The 21,620-nt window shown below is 43.5% G+C and overlaps 1 protein-coding gene across 1 annotated transcript; it reads left to right on the top strand.

Moving 5' to 3' along the window:
* The first annotated feature begins 305 nt into the window (after positions 1–305).
* On the top strand, positions 306–20,949 carry LOC308150599 (zinc finger CCCH domain-containing protein 7B-like). The gene is made up of 23 exons (XM_080523414.1): positions 306–451; positions 2,258–2,331; positions 2,583–2,619; positions 3,099–3,296; positions 4,718–4,876; positions 5,296–5,349; positions 5,503–5,566; positions 6,147–6,269; positions 6,494–6,717; positions 6,837–7,416; positions 7,578–7,630; positions 7,727–7,832; positions 8,146–8,307; positions 8,647–8,843; positions 9,023–9,123; positions 9,377–9,558; positions 11,955–12,037; positions 12,226–12,410; positions 12,957–13,062; positions 13,447–13,555; positions 14,265–14,398; positions 14,630–14,799; positions 19,226–20,949. Exons 2-23 carry the CDS (start codon positions 2,267–2,269, stop codon positions 19,404–19,406), a joined length of 3,273 nt encoding a protein of 1,090 aa, XP_080379540.1. The 5' UTR covers positions 306–451; positions 2,258–2,266; the 3' UTR covers positions 19,407–20,949.
* Positions 20,950–21,620: the final 671 nt, after the last annotated feature.

Here is a 21,620-nt window from a genome sequence, read left to right on the forward strand (position 1 = left end):
TTTTACTTTAACACTTCAAGTTGAACTCTGAAAACACTGCAAATCCAATTTGTAAATAAATAATAAACCTACAAAATACTGTGTAACAACACATTTTAATAATAATAATAATAATAATAATAATAATAATAATAATAAACTAATTATGGAATGACAGTTGTGCAGGATAGGCATCTGATAGGCATCTCGCCCTGATTTGACTCCCTGTAGGACCCTGGAGGCAGTCAGTCAGACTTCCGAGTAACTCAAACAAACCGGAGGGAGTCCCAGTAGAGCGAGGAAATTGGAAGTGAAACTAAACTGAATTTAGTCTATGCAAATATATATTTGATAAATGATGTCATTGGACATATATCAATATAGTCAGGTCTATCGTTTCGGTGTTAGATGACATTTTACTCTCTCTGTGCACACGGATTTGAACTGAACGTCGACTGATGGTTTTTATCAGGTGGGTGTAAAACTTCTTCGAATCATGCTTGTCCTGCTAGCATAGATTGTACACACACGCTGAACACCATGTTCGATTTCCCACAACAAGCTAGCTGTGGACATTGATACCTTGCTTGTGCCATTAGCTCGACAAGATGTCCGTTTCGTTTTCAGACATGACGAGAGTTTGATTGCAGAGAAATTGGCATATGTCGTGACGATTGGTCACAGAGCTGACAACAACATTAGTGCCACTTGCTGAATTGGATGTCAATATGTCATATCCCCAATATGTTCAATTACTTGGTAAAGTTGGGCATATTGTGAGCTTAGAATTATAAGGTTCTATCTCCGTTTAGGGTAGTTCAAAGATATTGAGCGCCAAAGTTTAAAAAACTAAATTTTGACAAAAATGGAGATAGAACCTTAACCTTCTATCTCCATTTTTGTCAAAATGTAGTTTTTTTACATAATCTGATCCATTAGGTGTTTATTAATGCCTGTGTGGTGTTGTTTTTTAAAATGTTGATTTTTTTAAGTTAGTAATTCATAAAATACAAAGGTTCCATCTCACAAAACATAATGGAATGTAAAAACTTTGGCGCTCAATATCTTTGAACTACCCTAAACGGAGATAGAACCTTATAATTCTAATTTTTATTAATGCCTGTGTGGTGTTATTTTTTTAAATGTTGAATTTTTTTAGTTAGTAATTCATAAAATACAAAGGTTCCATCTCACAAAACATAATGGAATGTAAAAACTTTGGCGCTCAATATCTTTGAACTACCCTAAACGGAGATAGAACCTTATAATTCTAATTTTTATTAATGCCTGTGTGGTGTTATTTTTTAAAATGTTGATTTTTTTTTGTTAGTAATTCATAAAAAACAAAGGTTCCATCTCACAAAACATAATGGAATGTAAAAACTTTGGCGCTCAATATCTTTGAACTACCCTAAACGGAGATATAACCTTATAATTCTAATTTTTATTAATGCCTGTGTGGTGTTATTTTTTTAAATGTTGATTTTTTTTAGTTAGTAATTCATAAAATACAAAGGTTCCATCTCACAAAACATAATGGAATGTAAAAAACTTTGGCGCTCAATATCTCTGAACTACCCGAAACGGAGATAGAACCTTATAATTCTAAGGTCACAATCCGCTTGTTAAGTCGTGACGTATTTCCGGGGCCAACGTTGGCTGAGGCGCTGTCTTCGAGATGCCGAAATAATAATAATAATTAATTATATTTATATAGCGCTTTTCCGAGGTTCAAATACCCTGACAATATGGAGAAAACGGTAAAGTGCTGTGTCCCTTGTTGTATGAATAGATCCGAGTCTAAAAAACGATTAAACTGTCATTCTACCGCTGTAGTTCACAGGTACTCCGGTGCGGAGAATTTCTGATTTGGACTCGGAAATGGCTAAACGTCACTTTTGACGTCAGACTTAACAAGCGGATATGCCCAACTTTACCAAGTAATTGAACATATTGGGGATATGACATATTGACATCCAATTCAGCAAGTGGCACTAATGTTGTTGTCAGCTCTGTGACCAATCGCGTGCACTATGCAATGAGTTAGAACAAAACAAAGGAAATATCTTTGTCATTCCAGTCGTGTCAAAATGCTTTAGTAGACATGTAATGCAGAGATGCGCCATCAACCCTAATTATTGTCAACAAAGTGGTTAGTTTGGTTCAGCATCGCGCGAAGACTAGAGGGCGTCAACTGCTGGCAGGAGATGTAAAACCTACAGATGTCGCAGCCGATGTCATTAAATCAAGATGTTTTATGGGCCTCTACTCTTACTAGTGTGCAACAATGGATACTGAGTTGGCCCGACACAAGCGCAAGGAGGAGATCCAGAAAGCACTGGGATTCATTCAGTGAGAAAACTTTTTTTCTTCCCTTCATATATTAAATGCGTGTTTTACAATAGATGTTTTACAATGCATACAGTAATGCATGAAGTTGTTTACAATATGTAACATTATGTTAAGTGATAAGTGATTATGAGTACTGCTGATGTCATGCCAGCAGCTTCTCCTCTTCTCATCATTCCATTCATTTGGTGTTACACTAATTAAAGGTTCAGCGTTCACCTATTTTCATACTGTTTTTTTCCTCTGTGTCTTAGGTCATCCTTGCCTTATCCGAAGCCTGAAGGCTATGCGGTATTGTTATACGAATACAGCATTATCTTGTCTGTCTTCTATCTTGACCTTGGTCTGGTCCTTGGGGAGGGGGGGGACGGGGGGACGTGCGTGCCGAGCTTGTGTGGGAGTTAAGGCTACATTCCACATTCCTCCATAAAACATTGGATACCCCACGGAAGTTTCTTGAGTTGTGCAATGCAGTTACCTGATATCCACACTGAATCAAGTAGTAAACAACTGTGTAAACACAGTGCTCCAAAAAAAAAATGTTTACAGAATGTTGGGAAAATAGTCTGTAGTTCTCAGATTACAAGAGAGTAAGAACATGATGATGATGTTAAGAGTTAAGTGAGCCTTTCGTGAGTCTTTCCTTCCCTCTCTCACTCCTACTTCTTCATATAACTATGAATGTTTGTGTCAAATGCTCTCTCTCTGAAAAAAAATCATCTTCTCCCTCACTTTCCAATTCCTCTCCTCCTCCACTTCTCTCCTCCCAGGGTTTTTTGACCACGTTGATGTATAACCTATTTGATGAGGGGTCTGCGTCGGTCATGGAAGGGGATTGGAGGCTGGCCATAAGGGACTTCAGCGAGGGATTGAACGTGGCCCGCTACGCCCAGGCTGAGGCTGTAAAAATCCCATCAAACCTGCTGGAGCTCCTGTATGTCAACCGTGCGTTTGCCTACAGCAGTATGGTGAGTCAACATGGTGTTTTACTCCACCAGTTTCTTACAGCAGTCTGTTCACCAGTCTGTCCATCAAAGGAATGGTTTTAAGGCTGTCAACTGATTAACATTTTTTATTAAGTTAATCACAATAATATTCTGTGATTAATCAGTCAATACTAGTATTTACGATAAAACGAAAACATGTGTGGTGTTGGAATAAAGACATGCATGACAAACTGGTTAGAGGAATCAGAGTTTTTTTTAAACTTTATTATAACATCTCAGCTTAGTTTTGATTATTTCAGAATAAGATTAGAATCTCTTAATTTGCAGACAACCACATAAAGAACAGTTACAAAGTAACGTCTGCTAAAAAGTGAATGTAAACAGCTTACCTGTAAATTGATTGCAAAGTACCATCTCAACAAAAAATGAATGCTAGACAGACAGGATGTCTGCTAGATGTGCTCATTCATCTGGGAAAGCACCCAGAAGAGAGATTAGCATCTATACATATACATATATACACTACATGATAAGTGGTCATGAATGTAGCCAACGACCGTCATCATTCAACCCAGTATAGTGTTATCTGCGTATGCCGCATGTCAGTAGAACTTGTTAATATATGATATTCTAAATAATTAATTAATAATTCATTCGCATATTAATTTTTTTGCCGCGTTAAGGTTTCCCAATTAACCGCGATCGTTAACGCGTTAACATTGACAGGGTTCGTAAAGGACTGTTAAAAAGGGTAATGTGGTGAGATTGTGTGTGTGCGTGCGTGTTTACTATACCCTAAAGGACATGAAATCGTATTATTTTACATTGTTATTAGGCCTACAACCACTATGAATTCTAAACATATATTTCATAGCCGAAACGTAGGTGATCTAAGTGGACTATTTTTACAACAGTCAACCGATAAACATGTAGGATACAGAACACAACTACATGTTGTCATTGATGCACAATTATCCCTAAAGAAAGAAATAAACCAACAGCAAGAAATTGAGGAAAAAGAGCCACCGCTCTGGCCTTTCTCATAGCTCAACTGAACTCATGCCATAAAGGGCACTATAGAAGCACGGGAGCCAACATTGTATAACATGTATAACATTGTATCATAACAACTCAACACAAATGACTTGGTCTATCATACAGAAACAATATGGAAATATTGAAGAGCACCAATAGTCCAAGATGGAATATTCATCCCCAAATTGTACTCTTTATGCTTCAGTAACCTGCTATTGTCCTTTCAACACATTGTAAACATAGGTATTACCAAGGGAACCAGTCTCTCCCCCTCTAGTTGTACAAAGGTGTGTATGGCGTGCTGTGACAGCCCTCGTTCCTCTGTAAAGTATGTGACGAGGCCTCCATAGGTCAGTTTGATAGTTATCTCTCCCCCCCGCCCTTTCTTCTCCCCCCACCCCCACCAGGGGCAGCATGAGCGGGCTATAGAGGACTGTGACAATGTGCTGGCATTGTGTAATGGCAGTCGCAAGGCGCTTTACAGGAAGGCTCTGTGTCTGAAAGAGATAGGTCGTCTCCGGGAGGCCTACAACTGCTGCACAGACTGCCTGCTCACAGCCCCTAACGTGAGTATAAGTAGAGATTGGGAGTGGGGCAGTGAAGGCTGGTGGAGGCAGGACTCATTGTTATGCAAAGAATGGAATGACGAATTCCTTATTCCATTTCATCTGATACCATTCCTTATTCTATTCCATGCACTACAATACATTACAATCCTTGGATTTCTACCTCCACTAGCCTCCCCTGGGGTTAGTGATGTTTGGTTTTAGTAGATCAGGGGGGGGGGGGGGGCTTGAACAAGAGGTCCCACTGGGAGGCACCTGGATTAAATAAAGGATGACTAGAGAAACTATGGCCACCCCGATCATAGTTTTAAATCAGCCAGTGACATAGCTGTAGGTGATTGATGAGTAGATATGCGCCTAACCATTATCAATACAGATGGTCTCTACATGTATTTCCCTTTTTCTTGGCCTCTTCATAGGATGAAGAAGTGAACAAGTTGGCACAGGAGCTGGCAAACAGTCTAGGCCTGAAGGTCTGCAAAGCCTATGTCAGCCAACAGGTGTCACAATGTTGATTGAAAATATTTAATGTCATGAATTAAACTTTTTTTGTTCAATTGTAAAAAAAATAAAAAAGTTATACAATAACTCTTTCCATATGGATTTAAGCTTGTTTCTCCTTGCAGGAAGTGACAACGTCTGCCAGTGGAGATAGTAATGGGAACACAGCACCTCATGCAGGAGAGGCATGTATAACAACCTCAGTTATATTACTTTCACCTTTGGGGGGGATTCCATCTGTGAATTTTTAATGGATGCCAATTAAACGGAATATGGCTTATTTTTCTCTCTCTCGTATCAAGATGTCAAGAAATGGTCTGGACTCCTTGAGTGAACTCACACAAGGTAGTATTTATACTGACTGTTAGAAATAAGAGTATGAGATAAGTGTGTGTGTGTGTGTGTGTGTGTGTGTTTGTGTGTAAGTAAGTAAGTAAGTAGCCTAATGGAGCCAGGAGCCTATCTCCTGTTTACGTAGCGTGAGGCGGCTTAATGTACACCCCCTGGACACTACCCGCAGGGCCACTGAGCGTGTGTGTGTGTGTGTTTTTAAAAATGTATGTAATTCAGAATAATGACACTTAGTGGTAATGTGAGAGAGATAGATTTATGAGTTCATTGATTGGGATTCAGGGACTGTTTGCGTTAATGATGTTGCTGGGAAAACTGCAGGAGAGAATACTTTCCTACAGGAACTCATTGCTTCCTTACATGGATTTACATGTTTTACATGGATTTACATGTTTTATTTATGTTTTATTTATTACAGACAGTTTGCAAATATCAAATCTATTTGGAGTTGTGCCACATACTCTTTTAAAAGAGGTTTGGTTGCGAGATGGGAGAGAGCTAGAAAAGCAAGGAAGACGGATCCCCATTAGTCATCACCATAGTAAGGACTATTCTTCCTGGGGTCCACATAAAAAGACAGACAGTCAAACATAACTAAATCAATCAACAAGAAAGTATGCTGTAGACATGAAGGATACATAACAATAAAGATCATTTATAATAGTTTTTTATGAATTTTTATTACAGTTGAATACCCTCTAGAAAGGTTTTTCTTTCTTTTTCAAGCTCTTCCATTCACTCTCTTCTTCCCTCCTTCTGTTTCAGCTGGCTTTTCTAGCATGCCTCTTTTAGAGTTTATACCAGTTAGTGATGAATCCTCTCCCTTTGGATGTCTGCCCTCTGCTGACCTTCTGGACAGCCCAAGCCAAGGCCCCCTGGGGCTGCCCTTCTCGGTGCCTGTGTCAGATCACCTGGGGGACTCTGAGCTAATAGGAGACGATCTAGACAGCCTGCTAGACTGCATCACCGATGAGCTAGAGGATACTCAGGTGTTTGTGTGTGTTTGATCACTATAGCATCCTGAAATAGCTTCCCTGAGTTTACCACAGCAACTATTGATTCTTTCAATTGATTGACCCTCTTTCCCTCCCTCCATCTCACCCTCCAGGATGCCTTCACCACCAGCCCCCCCAACCCAGCCCTCGGCCCTATCCAGCGGCCCTTCCTCTCTGCCCCCAAGGCCCAGCTACCCCCAGCCTTCTTCACTAATGTCAGCCAGCTCAACTCTCTGGACTCCTTCTTAGGTCTAGGTGGTGGTGGGGGGGGCGGTCCCAAAACAGAACTGGATGCCCTTGATGCCATTGATGCCTTGGATGCCCTAGACAATTTCTTAAGCCACCAAGTTGATGATGTCCCCAAAATATCACTGGGGACTCTGGATGGTCTTGATGATGCCTTGGATTCTCTCTCTGCCCCCAGAAGACCAGTGTGCTCAAGAAGACCAATGGCCCCCAGAAGACCAATGTCCTCAATAAGACCAGTGGCCCCCAGAAGAGGGGGGGATGTCCTTGATCTCGAATTTTTGGACACTCTAGACAACTTCCCAGGCCTCGTTGTCACTGGAGAAGTCCCAGGCATTGCATCAGCTCTGGGTGGTATGGATGGCCTAGATTCCCTCGACAGGTTCACCCCACTAGAGGGCGCTTCAGCAGGAGAGCTGGACTCCCTCTCTGAGTTTAGCCTGCCTGGTGAGTGGCTTGATGATAGCAGTGAGTGAAGATAATGTAAATGATATGGCTAATTTTTTATGTCATTGCCAAGTTATAAGCCCATACTGTATAAGATAAGTTGTCATGATGGGTTTTGCTCTTAACACATTTCTTTCTTCCTCTCACATTCTCTCCTTCAGGTGAGAGGGTCTACAACAAACCTGTGGCGCGTCCAGTCAAGTCCAACCACACAGTACGTTGGGATGGGAATTAGCCTCTCACATTGCCATGCTATTGTTGCCTTGATGACATTTTAAACTTGAGTCCATCTGTTACCATGGTGATGTAGACACAGAATGGCCAGGGCTCTTCCAAGCACTCTGCGCCGACCCAGAACCCCCTGGCAGCCACACACGACTTCAAGCTGGCCTGTGACACCTGCTACAACCGGATAGGTACAGTACATCTTTCATGTCTTCTCTCTCAAACAACGCCTCTCTCACAGTGTTGCTCTGAGAGATAAAGGTTTCACAAGGCCACAGATTATGATTATGGCATTTCAAGGCTTATAGCACAGTATAATTTATCTCTTTCTCTCTCGACTACATCTCTCCCCCTCATTCTTTCTTTTGCTCTCTCTCACTATTCTGTGCTACCTCTACCTCTCTCTCTCTCTCTCTCTCTCTCTCTCTCTCTCTCTCTATATATATATATATATATATATATATATATATATATCTGTCTTTTCCTTTCTCTTCTCTCTCTCAGGTCCGGGGGTCCTGGACTATAACCACCAACCAGAGTTGGTCCACAACTGTAAGCGTAACATCCTGCTGTGCATGATCAAGGCAGCAGAGTACCCTAACTGGAAGAGGGTGCGATCTCGCCCCAAGTGTAACAAGTTCTTTGGGTCGTATGTGCTCTGCAAGGGTAAGAACAACAACACTGATTGGAAGACTAAGTTCCCTTGTAATGAAAAGATGTCAGGCTTTGATGTCAGAGTGGCTCAAATTATTCCACAGTGGTCCTCTCCATTTTAAAAAGGCCACGGAGACACTTCAAAGACAATTTGCTCTTTGTTCTGGTTTGGTCCCTTTGATGAGGCAGTTTCGTAGACAAGATGAATCCTAAAACTGAACTGAATGACACTTTCATTGTAGATTCTCCATTGAATATGTAGGACATTCTAGGACTAGGCTTAATTGGTATCCAGGAAAGTGTAATACAATTTTGTTAAAGGTTTTTTAACACCCCTCTCCATCTGAACAGAGGTTTTGGAGACTCGGGAATGTAAGTTTGGAGAGGTCTGCACATTTGCCTACTGCCAAGAGGAGATAGATGTGTGGTCCATGGAGAGGAGGGGAGCTCTGAGTAGAGAGCTGATGTTTGACGTGCAAGACAGGCCAGTGCCCACCATCACACAACTGCTGCAGCTGCACAACAGCATGTTCGTGTTCCTCTGTCAGGTAATGTGTACACTCACACACAAACACACACACACACTCAAACACACACACACACACACACACACACAAATACAAATACATCAACTAACCGTACATCAACCAACCATCTACATCTACAACTCCTCTCCTGTCACTCCCCTCTCTCACATTCTGTCCTCTCTCTCTCAATCCCTCCTCAGGAGTGCTATGATAGTAAGCCTAGGATCATCAGTAACCGCAATAAAGAGAACCCAGCTGTCTGCTCCAACCTCACCGCCCACCACCCTTTCGATGAGAAGAAGTGAGTCACATTTATTCCTGTCTTTACACACACACAGACACACACTTGAACCCCCTGCTTACACACACACACACACACACACACACACACACACACACACACACACAGGTAGGCTCACATAAACAAAAACACAAGCTCCTTGTACCACAACACACACATAGACTCACAAAGACAAAAACAAAAACAATTTGTACCATGCACGCATGCACACACACTTCAACCCCCTGCCTGTGGCATCCTTTCTGCCCTGCAGGTGCCTGGTGCATGTGGTGAGGTCCAGCAGCGTGAGCTACACTAAGATCCGCCCGTTGCATGCCCTGTGCCAGTTAGACGTGTGTCGCCATGCGATTCGCTACGGCTGCCAGCGAGAGGACAGCTGCTCCTTCGCCCACTCTTTTATAGAGCTCAAATGCTGGATGCTGCAGATGGACTCAGGTACAGACACACACACGCACACACACATTGACATGTATCAGTATCAACACACTGACTGAGTTTAATATTGTGTCATGGTCTGTGTGATGTCAAGGTCTTTTATAATGTAGAGGCCAAATCTCAAAGTTGGTTTTCAAGATTTTTTTTTTATTATATTTTTTTTTACAGAGACCAGTAGGTGGCAGTAGACTCTGTAGATTGTAGATACTGCTCTTTTGATCTCAAGTGGAATGGGAATGGATGGAATGGACTTTATTTGTCATTGCTACAGTACAGGTACCAAACAACGAAATTTAGGAGGGGTGGCTCCCCTGGTGTTAGGAAAGGAAAGAAAAAAAAGTTTTTTTTTTTTTTTAGAAAAAGCATAAAAGCATAAAATCACAAGAAAGTAAGGAGCTGGTTTACATCAATAAAGGCTATGTACACAATCCACTGTACTATACTGCACCGATAGTCAACTAGGGTTGTCATATTGCACAAAAGTATTTTTTCACATTATTTTAAAGTGTCACAGTTTGCAGGCTTGAAAATGTACATGTTTGTGCCTCAGCACTAGCTGCCATACAATCCGTCCGGACTGTCCTGGGCCCAGAACTTAGGCCTTTTCTGTGTTCAGGGCCTTGACGGCCCTGTGGTAGAAGCAGTCCTTCAGTCTGTTTGTCTTAGCGGCCGGGGTCCTGTACCTCCTGTACGAGGGCAGCTTGACAAAGTGTACGTGCCCAGGGTGGGTCGGGTCCCTGGAGATCTTGGAGGCCCTCCTGAGACAGCGTGTGTTGTACAGCTCCTCCAGAGAGGGGAGGGGGGCGCCGGTGATCTTCTGTGCTGTTCTCACGACTCTCTGTAGCGCGTTTCTCTCCGCTGTTGTGCAGCTGTGGAACCAGTTGCAGATGCCGAAGGTGAGGATGCTCTCCACTGCGCCGTGGTAGAAGGCCACCAGTATCTCCTGCTTGTTGTGTTCTTTCCTGAGGCATCTCAGGGTGTATAGCCGCTGTTGTGCCCTCTTGATGGTGCCTTTTGTGTTGTCCTTCCAGGCCAGGTCATCCCGCATGTGGTGTCCCAGGAATCGGAGGGTTGAGACTCTCTCCACGCTCTCTCCGTCGATGAGCAGGGGCTGGATCTCGGACTTTTTCCTCCTGAAGTCTACGATGAATTCCTGGGTCTTTGACTTGTTTAGCAGCAGGTTGTTAACCTTGCACAGCTTGCTCAGTTGCTCTACCTCATCCCTGTACGCCGCCTCGTCCCCCCCCGAGATACATCCCACCACGGTGGTGTCGTCTGCAAACTTTACGATGTAGTTGCTGGGGTGGACGGGGGGGAAGTCGTGGGTGTAGAGGTTGTAGAGGATGGGGCTTAGCACGCAGCCCTGGGGGGACCCAGTGCTGAGGCTGAGGGCTGTGGAGGTGTGGGGGCCCACCCGCACCCTCTGGGGGCGGTCGGTCAGGAAGTCCTTGATCCACGCACATATAGAGTGTGATAGACCCAGGTCTAGTAGTTTGGTCGCTAGCCTGTCTGGAAGGATGGTGTTGAAGGCGGAGCTGAAGTCCACGAAGAGCAGTCTCGCGTAGCTGTTTCCCCTCTCCAGGTGGGATAGAGTGGCGTGGAGAGTCGTCGCGATGGCGTCCTCTGTGGACCTGTGGGCTCTGTAGGCGAACTGGTATGGATCCAGGTTGGGCGGGAGGCGTGTGAGTATGTGGGCCCGGACTAGTTTCTCGAAGCACTTCATGATGATTGGTGTGAGTGCCACCGGGCGGTAGTCGTTTAGGCAGCTCACCGTGCTTTTCTTCGGGACTGGGATGATAGTTGAGGTTTTCAGGCAGGGTGGGACGGTGGCCTGGGACAGGGACTGGTTAAAGATGTTGGTGAAAACCCCGGCCAGCTGGTCGGCGCAGTCCCTCAGCACCCGTCCCAGGACGCCATCCGGCCCCGAGGCTTTCCTGGGGTCCACCGCCTTCAGCAAGCGTCTCACCTCGTGCTCTGTGAGGGTGAGGCTGCTGAGAGCTGGAGAGAGTGGTGTTTGTGTTGCGGTTACCTCCGTTCGCCCCTCGTCGAACAGGAGTCCAGCGACCAGGGCCTTGGCTAGATGGATGCAGCTTAGCAGCAGTGCTAATGCGGTGTGGTGTTGGGCTGAAGCCTGTGCCTAGTCCAATGTTGGTCTTAACTTTCACTTTTTGGTGTCCAATTTATTGATTGTTAGAAGACCAAAAGACTCAAACCTTCAATTGTGAAGTTTTGATAACAAAAATACAGAGGATTGCCAAGATATATGAAGGATTGGAATTAAAGATTTCACCAGCAAACAATGTGTGCAGCCATCTTGGAAGTGGGCGACCAGTGTGTGTGTGTGTGTGTGTGTGTGTGTGCGTGCGTGTGTGTGTGTGCGTGCACGCTTTTTACAGGTGTCACCCCTGAGGAGATTGCCCTGGAGTCGTCGAGACAGGAGATCTGGAAGAAACTGGAGCAGAATGCAAACAAACAGAAGGTAAACAAACCAAGTAAAGTACAGCATTTCATCATTGTAATGTTATATCTCATGATTGTATTTCTATCAGGCCATGGCTACACAATAGGTCCTTTGTGTCTGACGACCAGTGTGGTTTGTCTCATCCAGTCCACCTTTGTTTTTCTGTCGATCACTTACATGTGTGCCCACTAACTGTCAACGTGTAGCCAGTCAACATGCCGCCACCAAGTGGACCTGGTGGTGGAGGAGGGGACAACCGAGGAAGAGGAGGAGGAGGCGGGAAGGGGCTGGGCTTGAAGATGAAGTTTGTCTGTGGTCAGTGCTGGAGGGACGGCCTTGTCAGTGAGCCAGATAAGGCCCTCAAGTACTGCACTGCCAAGGCCAGACATGGGTAAGACAGCACCCTACCGAGCACACTACCTACCGGGCTAATATGCACCCTACTTATTATGTACCAGATAAGGCTCCTCAAGTACTGCACTTGTGAGGTACATCGCAATGCAAAAGGTGTATAGCCAAAGTGTGTTGTCATACTAAATGATTGGTTTGTGGGAACCAGAAGAGAATATTCATCTATCTGAGGTCATTACAGGACAAAGAACAAGCTGTACTATACTACAGGGTCATTGGGTAATCAATCTGTTATTTTTGTTATCAGCTACAATAGGATCCAGTAAGTCGGTTGCCTGATGATTGTGAGATGATTGAATAGGGAACCATTGTCCCTCTCTCTTTCTCTCCCTCTCCCTCTCTCCCTCTCCCTCTCTCCCTCTCCCCCTCCCCCTCTCCCTCTCCCTCTCCCTCTCCCCCTCTCCCTCTAGTTGTACAAAGGTGTATATGCGTGTAGGCATGCCTCTGTGACAAGGCCACCATAAGGCAGTTTCATAGTTCTCTCTCTCTCTGCTGCCTCTTTCTTCCACTCTCCCTCTTTCTGTAGTTGGACTAAGGAGCGCAGGGTGCTGTTGGTGAAATCCTTGGAGAAGTTGAAGTGGATGATGGTGCGGCCGTTGCCGATCGCCAAGGTCATCCCACTACAGTATGATGTATGTGTTGGTCCTCTGGAGCCATTCCTCCCGGTGTACATTCCAATACAACTTTATCGTTCCATCTGTAACAATGGGACGTTGTTTTCTGCTCTATTCTCATCCACCACCCACCCAACCCCCAAGACAATACACAAACACACATTCCGAAACAGCAAGGGGTCAGCTCGTTCCCAGGCTAGTTATTGAGGATGTTAACCGGAGCGAGAAGCTAGATTAGCTTGAGCTAGAGAGCGGCCGCTCAGGTGTAATGACACACAATTGTTCAATTGGAATGTGTATTGGCACTGTGTGAACTTGCTTCGACAGAGCCATAGCTACTTTCGTTTCCTCGCGGCATGTCATGGTCCATGTGTAACACCATAATGTGTCCCCACCCCTTAGATATGTTCACACGTGGTGAAGCAGAAGAAGTGCCATTATATTGGGAACTGCTCCTTCGCCCACAGCCAAGAGGAAAAGGAGATGTGGACCTACATGAGGCACAACAACTGTGAGTTAAAGTTAAGACTTGTCCCCTGCAATAGCAATATGCCCTGGAATGGTATTGACTTCCTACATCAAATTCCTATTTTCAATAGGATCCTTTACTGACTTGAATAATGTCTATATACTTCCACCCGTTAGCCTTACATTTTCTCATTGAACCTTTCCCTGATTTATTTTAAAGTATGGGAACCCTGGGGGCGCTTAGGTGGCGTAGCGGGTTAAGCGTTGACCATGGTAGTGGTGGTCTAGTCTAGTGGATAGTGAGTTGGACTTGTGATCGGAAGGTTGTGAGTTCAAATCCCGCCTGAAACCACACCACTACTAGTGTGCCCTTGAGTAAGGCACTTAGCCCTCAGTTACTCCAGGGGGAATGTCCCTGTAATTCGTAATTGTAAGTCGCTTTGGATTAAAAGCGTCTGCTAAATGGCAAAATTAATTAATTAAAATTAATGTAGCCGCAGGGTCCCCGGTTCTATTCTGGCCGGGGACATATCCTGCATGTCATCCCTCCTCTCTCTCTCACCCATCCTTCCTGTCTAAGTCTCTACTGTATCTGTCAATAAAAAAAATATCAGTGGGACTGCCCCACTCAGAGAAAAAAAAAAGCGCGGAAAAAAAAAGTATGGGAACCCTGAGACTACATCAGTATTCTGTCACGTGGTGTCTGGCGGGTTGGTCTAACAATTCTCTTTGATCCTGTAACTGCCCTACAGTGATGGATATGCAGCAGGTGTACACCATGTGGCTGTCAGGAAGCAATCACAGCCGTCAGCCCGATGGAACCCTTCTCGGTCAACACACAGAGGAGAGGCAAATTGCCATGCCAACTGACTATGCCGAGCCAATGGTGAGTAGCCTCATGAGACAAATTTGATTAGGCAAATTTGAGATCTTTGTGTGTGTTCGTATGTTTGTTTGTTTGTATATAAATGTTGTGTCTATGAGTTTGTAAGAGAGTGGATAAGTGCACCACAAGTGCAGTTTTACAAAGCGTGTGCATGTGTGGGTGTGTGCGTGCTTATGTGTATGTATGTTTGTTTGTTTGTATATAAATGTATATTGTATGTCTATGTTATAGAGTGGCTTCCACTGCCGTCTTTGTGGGAGGCACAGTAACAGCGAACGCCAGTGGCAGCAGCACATCTCTTCAGAGAAGCACAAGGATCGCGTATTCAGCTGCGAAGGAGAGGAGGAGAGCTTGACCTGGGAGTACCGCTTTCCAGGACTCGGCCTCGCCCTCTGTCCCAGGTACCTCAATACTGCTGGATTTTACAAGACCCATCGCTTACTGCCCGCATATCACAAACCAGTTTTCTCAAACGGCTATCCCATAGGGCAGGGATCGGCAATTACGTTTGGCCTCGGGCCCAAAAAAATTTGAGCCACTAGATGGCGGGCCCGAACATAATCAAAGGCTAATTCAAGTAATTTATTGTTTAAAAATGTGACACGTTCTAATGCTTTGACTTTTCTTTCGAAAAATGTACACATCGCTAGTCAACTAACACAGCTTGTTTTGTGAGCCTGCTAACAATGTAAAGTAGTGTTATAGTCAACTAGGTAGCAGTCCAATCCATTACGTTGCAGTATTTTGGCTTGACTAGCGAGTTTGTGTTGTGATTCTCAACAACGTTGAAACGTAGTTTCACCCTTTTCCATATTTTTGAATAATAAATGTGTGGACTGACGATGTAGCGCAGCCTAACTTATTCTAATAATTATTTAACATACTTTTGTTCTGATAATGATTCCGCCCTCCTCCCAGACAAGGTCACATTATTATTGGATTAATAAACTAACCCTAACACTGCGTGCCGGGTGAAGTTAGCTAAACATTTAACCTGCTAGCTAGCAAGAGAAACATAATGTCACTCTCCAAAGGTCTAAAGAGGAAAGTTGACGGTGAAAACAGGGCATTTAAAGAGGAATGGACAGCGAACTATACGTTCATCCTACCTGGTTTCATCAACAGGGATTAAAGTTCTCCGTCGCTACGACGGATTTCCGTCAATTTATTCCAAGTTGCGACGGATTTATTCCAAGTTGTGACGGATTTTACCTGGTGTAATATGATTTGTAGAGGCAGACAATCTATTTTGATGTCGGTATTAGGTATATAAATGATATATAATAGCCTATATGTATATAGCCTACATATAGGCCTTTATTGGCTACAACTATGCGACAGTAACAGAGCGGGGTGCACTGACGCTGAACCCCTCATAGTGATAAGTAGGTGGACATGGTGCGTGGTGCTGAAATAGCCGACATGCGGTGTGTGGTTTGAAAAAAGTAACGCCAGCTCAGTAAATCATTCAAACTTAATGTTTACTGCAAAATCTCAACCAAATGGTACCTCCATTCGCCTATATTTAAAAATTCAATTCTCCAGTTGGGAGGCCGTCCAATCTCATTTCCCCAGTGGAGTGACAAGGGAGTTCACACATTCTCAGATTTATTTGGGGCTGAGGGTCTCCGCTCTTTCCAAGACATTCAGAGAAACTTTAATTTACCGGGTACGTCCTTTTTTTTCTACCTTCAATTACGTACAGCTATGCGCACATACGGGGTACCCTGGAATAGCTCATTAGACATACATCCATTTCACATAGCATTCACCAGACCCAGGGGTCAGGTCTCAGCTCTTTACTCCATCCTGGTTAAGGCTTCTTTAAAACCATTACACATTGACAGAGTGTGGAAAGATACTTTATCACACAATAACTTAAATTGGCAATTAATTTGGCAAAACATATCCCTTTCCTCCAGAAATCCCAACCACCAGGTTATCCATTTCAATTTTACTCATAGGACATACTTCACTCCATATCTGCTACATAAAATAAAGACCATACCTTCACCTAACTGTACTCTTTGCACCCGAAATACAGTGGGCACCTTTTTTCATATGGTATGGGAATGCCCGGGAGTGGCTGATTTCTGGAGGACAGTTTGTGATGCATTGTCCCTGATCCTGTCCAAACACATTCCACACTCACCATTAGTCCTATTGTTAAATGACAGTTCAAACCTGGATCTAAACATCAAACAAAGACGCATCTGGCTGGCCGGCCTTACAGCAGCCAAAAGGCTTATAGCTTGCAGGTGGAAGTCACCCCATTTCTTGACTACGCAGAGATGGATATTAGACTTCATTGACATAGCCAGCATGGAACACTGGATAGCCAACAGGCATCATGCAATTTCGGACAATGTCTCATGCTGGGACCAAACTATAACCATCCTCAAGACACTATTATAGGCTAATCGATTTGCTCCTTCCATAGGGTCCTGTAGGGGGGGGGGGGGGGGGCTGTGATTGGGTGGGGGGGGGTGGGCGGGGGGCTGTGATGGGGGGGGGTGGGTGGCGGGGGGCGGGGGGGTTGTGATTGGGCGGGTGGGTGGGAGGTATCTGGCGGGAGGGACATTTGTGGGAGGAGGGGTAGGTGGGGAATTATTGGGGTAAAGGGAGATTGGGAAGGGAAGGGGAGGGGGGGGGGGGTTGAAAGGTTTATGCGCATTTTGTATTTGTACTGGTAAACCGTATTTGTGTTATTCTATTTTCTCCTTTGTTTATTTGTATGTTACCACTCCCCTTGTTTTACTCCCTGAAATAATAATAAAAAATTGATCACAAAAAAAAAAAAACTTAATGTTTACTTATAGGCTATGTGACTGCACCACACATGTGAACAGTAACAAAGCAAATGCAGTTTAATTTGATGAAAAACATTGACAACAAAATCGGCGCAAAAAAAAAAAAAGCTGAATCCGCTTGATCATGGAGGGCGAGGGGTGGTGGTGCATAGGCTGCCTATATGCTCCTGAAACGACAGAGCAAACACGCTACCTTACTAGGGATAATAATTACAATGAGCCATTCATTAAAAATATAAAAAATAATATTAGGCTATTAAATCTCACTTAATGAGAAAACTGGCATCTCCCATCGGTCACTATTTGTTGGCTATCTGGTGATATGGACGTCTTTGAGTGTCTAGAAAAGCGCTATAAGTCTAATGTATTATTATTTTTTATTATTATTATGGACGTCACTTTAATCCGGCAGTTCTCAAGGTTTTTATGCACCAATCGATTCCTCTAGTCCGTCTTTATCGCATTCATTGATGAAAAGGACGACTCGCATGTATAGGTGGAAGGGAACATTCATTGTGAGCACGTAAAATTTGAGTCTCACAACGGCTTTGCATTGATGAAACCAGGTAGGATGAACGCATAGTTCGCTGTCCATTCCTGTTTAAATGCCCTGTTTTCACCGTCAACTTTCCTCTTTAGACCTTTGGAGAGTGACATTATGTTTCTCTTGCTAGCTAGCAGGTTAAATGTTTAGCTAACTTCACCCGACACGCAAACAACCAATCCAATAATAATGTGACCTTGTCTGGGAGGAGGGGGGAATAATTATCACAATAAAAGTATGTTAAATAATTATTAGAATAAGTTAGGCTGCGCTACATCGTCAGTCCACACATTTATTATTCAAAAATATGGAAAAGGGCGAAACTACGTTTCAACGTTGTTGAGAATCACAACACAAACTCGCTATTCAAGTCCAAAACACTGCAACAAAATGGATTGGACTGCTACCTAGTTAACTAGAACACTACTGTACATTGTTTAGCAGGCTCACAAAACAAGCTGTGTTAGTTGACTAGCGATGTGTCATTGATTTTCTACAACGCGGAAATGTATTTACATTTTTCGAAAGAAAAGTCAAAGCACTAGAACGTAGAACGGAAAAACGCACGCGTGCCACCGGCCCCGATTTGGCCAGATTTTTTTTTTCCGTCAGGAGATTTTGTTTTTGCTTTCATCCCTGCATCAATGCAAAGCCGTTGTGAGACTCACATTTTACGTGCTCACAATGTTCCCTTTCTATACATGCGAGTCGTCCTTTTCGTCAATGAATGTGATAAAGACGCACGAGAGGAATCGATTGATGCATAAAAACCTTGAGAACTGCCTGCGGATTAAAGTGACGTCCATATCACCAGATATCAAGCAAATAGTGACCGATGGGAGATGCTTTTTGTATGCGCCGATTTTGTTGTCAATGTTTTTCAGAAAATTAAACAGAATTTGCTTTGTTACTGTTCATGTGTGTTGCAGTCACATATACGTAAACATTACGTTTGAATGGCTTACTGAGCTCGTGTTATTTTTTTCAAACCACACACCGCATGTCGGCTATTTCAGCACCACGCGTTGTCCACCTACTTATGATTCACCGTGAGGGGTTCAGCGTCAGTGCGCTTCGCTGCCTGATTGTCTGTCCCTGTGTCATTCACTCTCAACATGGATAAAAGTACAATAAGCATTATTCAGGTGGAGGTCGATTCTCTATTCGGACATTATAGGCGCTATATGTGGGACTGTTGGTCCGATATTGTAAAAAAAGAAAAAACTGTGGATTCTCAAAATAATCTGCTGGGCCAAATATTATTGGTGATGGGCCAGCAATGGCCCACGGGCCGCCTATTGCCGACCCCTGCCATAGGGATTACATTACATTATAAAACACTGGTAGGCAGAGGCCAGTGAATGCATTGGAATAACTATCATAGACCAAGAGAGTACCTGGAAAGGCATGTTAAATTCAATTCAATATTGATTGGTGTGTATACAGTATATAATAGATTTCTGTGATTGACAGGCTGGAGAGCGACTGTCCTGAAGGGGCGAGCTGTGACTACGCCCACAGCACTGAGGAGCTGGTGGAGTGGCAGGAGAGGCGGGACTTCCTCCGACGGAAGCTGGCCATGGCCCGGGAGGACATGCTCATCATGCCGGATGAGTTCGACTTTGGGAAGTTCAACTTTCTCCTGCAGGACTAAAGCCCCTGTATGACACACATACACACACGTGCGTGCACCTATGAAGAGTATGAACACTAGTTGCACTAAACAGAAAGTAACCCCCTGTTTTCTTGAAGATCTTGAGAGGTATTTTCCTCAGTAGTTCTATCTGCACTCAACTCAAAAAGGATAGGCGGGCTCATGAAGCCTTGAACCAAAAATGTATTTTAAATGTCATAAGGCTCGGTAGAATAGGGAGACTTGGGTAAGCCAGGATGAATTTGGTTATGTTGCACATCCATTTTACAAAACACTACTCTTCTAATAGTCTTACCAGTCTTTTTGTAATGGTAGAATGAATAAGCAGGTACCATTGATGTTTTGTCTTGGACATTGAGACTCATCCCTGCTTTGAAATTAGTCCCTTGATGTGAATTGGCACTATCCAATACAACCCTCTTACTTTTTATAATTCGATTTCCACCAGGTCTTCATTTGAGTAATTTAGCTGAAGTACATAGTTATTTACTTTTGAAATGTAGAGTGTTTACTTGAGTTGAGCCAAGATTTCGTTCAACGAAGATTTCGTGCCAACTGTAGAAGCTGCTGCTTTGAATTCAGTTTGAAAGAAATTACATCACAGAATGTTGTGTTTGGTGTTTGTTGAATTGGTGTTCTATTGTTGGTTCTATTCTTGGTTCTATTGTTCTATTGTTGGTGTTCAATGTTGAATTGGTGTTCTATTCACACGATTTCAGGAGGGAGGGGGGACTTCCGCCAGTACTCTGTTTGAAGGGAACATTCTTCTGCATTGAATATGAGCAGGAAGAAAGATTGCCTTGAAGCTTCACACATGAAAAGAGCTGACCTGGAAAGTGGCCAGCCAACCCTGGCAGGATAGAGCAAGGATGCTCAAAAGTGTTTAACTTACTCAGGCCTCTACTGTGGGAATACCAAGGAGGGAGGTGGGAATACCTCAAAAGTGCCTATGTAGTAGTGCCTATAGCTTGTAGACAATCACTCATTACATAACAGAGTTATGTTGTTATGTTATGAGTTATGTTGTTATGAGTACATAACAGAGTTATGTTGTTGTTATCTGCAGTCTTGTTGAAAATGTGAAAGAATATATCTCAATATGCAACTTCGCACATACATTAAATTCTATCAATCCCTGAAATACTATAATAACATAGCAGTTAAACCCTAATTAAAACCAGACATTGATATTGATATATTATTCATGGGTTACCATTGTTCCCGTCATTGAGCCTTAATAATTTGTTGCCTTCAATGTGTTGTTTCCGCTATGGTAGTGATTGTGACTGTTCCCGAGTTATGCAGAGGGTAGTATTTAGCAAGTAACCCAGTGACGGGGAGGCTAGAGGAGGAAGGGAGACGTGTAAATGAAAGACATCATTCTAGCACTATTGCTGTTCTCAAGAATGTGGGAATGTGTTCATGTGTTCATAATGTTCAATTATCTGTTGTTTGCTTTATTATTATCTGTTACTAGCATTGCGTTTGTTGTTTGTAAATGAGAGCTATCGACCAAATCAGAAGAAAAATGTTTTAAAGAATAAAACTATTTTTGTGAGGGAAAGAGGTATTTTATTGTCCTCCTTTTTTGCTTTATGATTATATACAGTATATCTCAAAAGTGAGTACACCCTTTAGATTTTTGCAAATATTCTGTCATATCCTTTCAGGGGATAACACTATCTTAATGAAACTTTGATATAACTTAAAGTAGTCAGTGTGCTGCTTGAATAACAGTATAGATTTGTTGTCCATTGAAAATTACTCAGTACACAGCTGTTAATGTCTAAACAGCTGGCAACAAAAGTGAGTACACCCCATAGTGAACATGTCTAAATTGTGCCCAAAGTGTCAATATTTTGTGTGACCACCATTGTTATCTAGCACTGCTTTAACCCTCCTGGGCATGGAATTCACCAGAGCTGCACAGGTTGCTTCTGGAATCTTCCATGACGACATCACAGAGCCCACAGATGTTGGACACCTTGCACTCCTCCACCTGCCTCTTGAGGATGCCCCATATGTGCTCAATTGGGTTTAGGTCTGGAGACATACTTGGCCAGTCCATCACCTTCAGCTTCTTCAGCAAGGCCGTTGTCATCTTGGAGGTGTGTTTAGGGTCATTATCATGTTGGAAAACTGCCCTACGGCCCAGTTTCCGAAGAGAGGGGATCATGCTCTGCTGCAGGATGTCACAGTATACTGTATATTGGA

The sequence above is a fragment of the Nansenia antarctica genome, assembly GCF_963989245.1.
Source record: "Nansenia antarctica genome assembly, chromosome: 2".
NCBI lineage: Eukaryota > Metazoa > Chordata > Actinopteri > Argentiniformes > Microstomatidae > Nansenia > Nansenia antarctica.

What these genes read in the sequence shown, in the direction of transcription:
- LOC308150599 (XM_080523414.1), top strand. Translation starts at nt 2,267, where the DNA reads ATGGATACTGAGTTGGCCCGACACAAGCGCAAGGAGGAGATCCAGAAA. An exon ending in CGAAGCCTGAAGGCTATGCG is followed by an intron (nt 2,620 to 3,098) that starts GTATTGTTATAC and finishes CTCTCCTCCCAG; the next exon opens with GGTTTTTTGACCACGTTGAT. An exon ending in CTGACTATGCCGAGCCAATG is followed by an intron (nt 14,399 to 14,629) that starts GTGAGTAGCCTC and finishes TCTATGTTATAG; the next exon opens with AGTGGCTTCCACTGCCGTCT.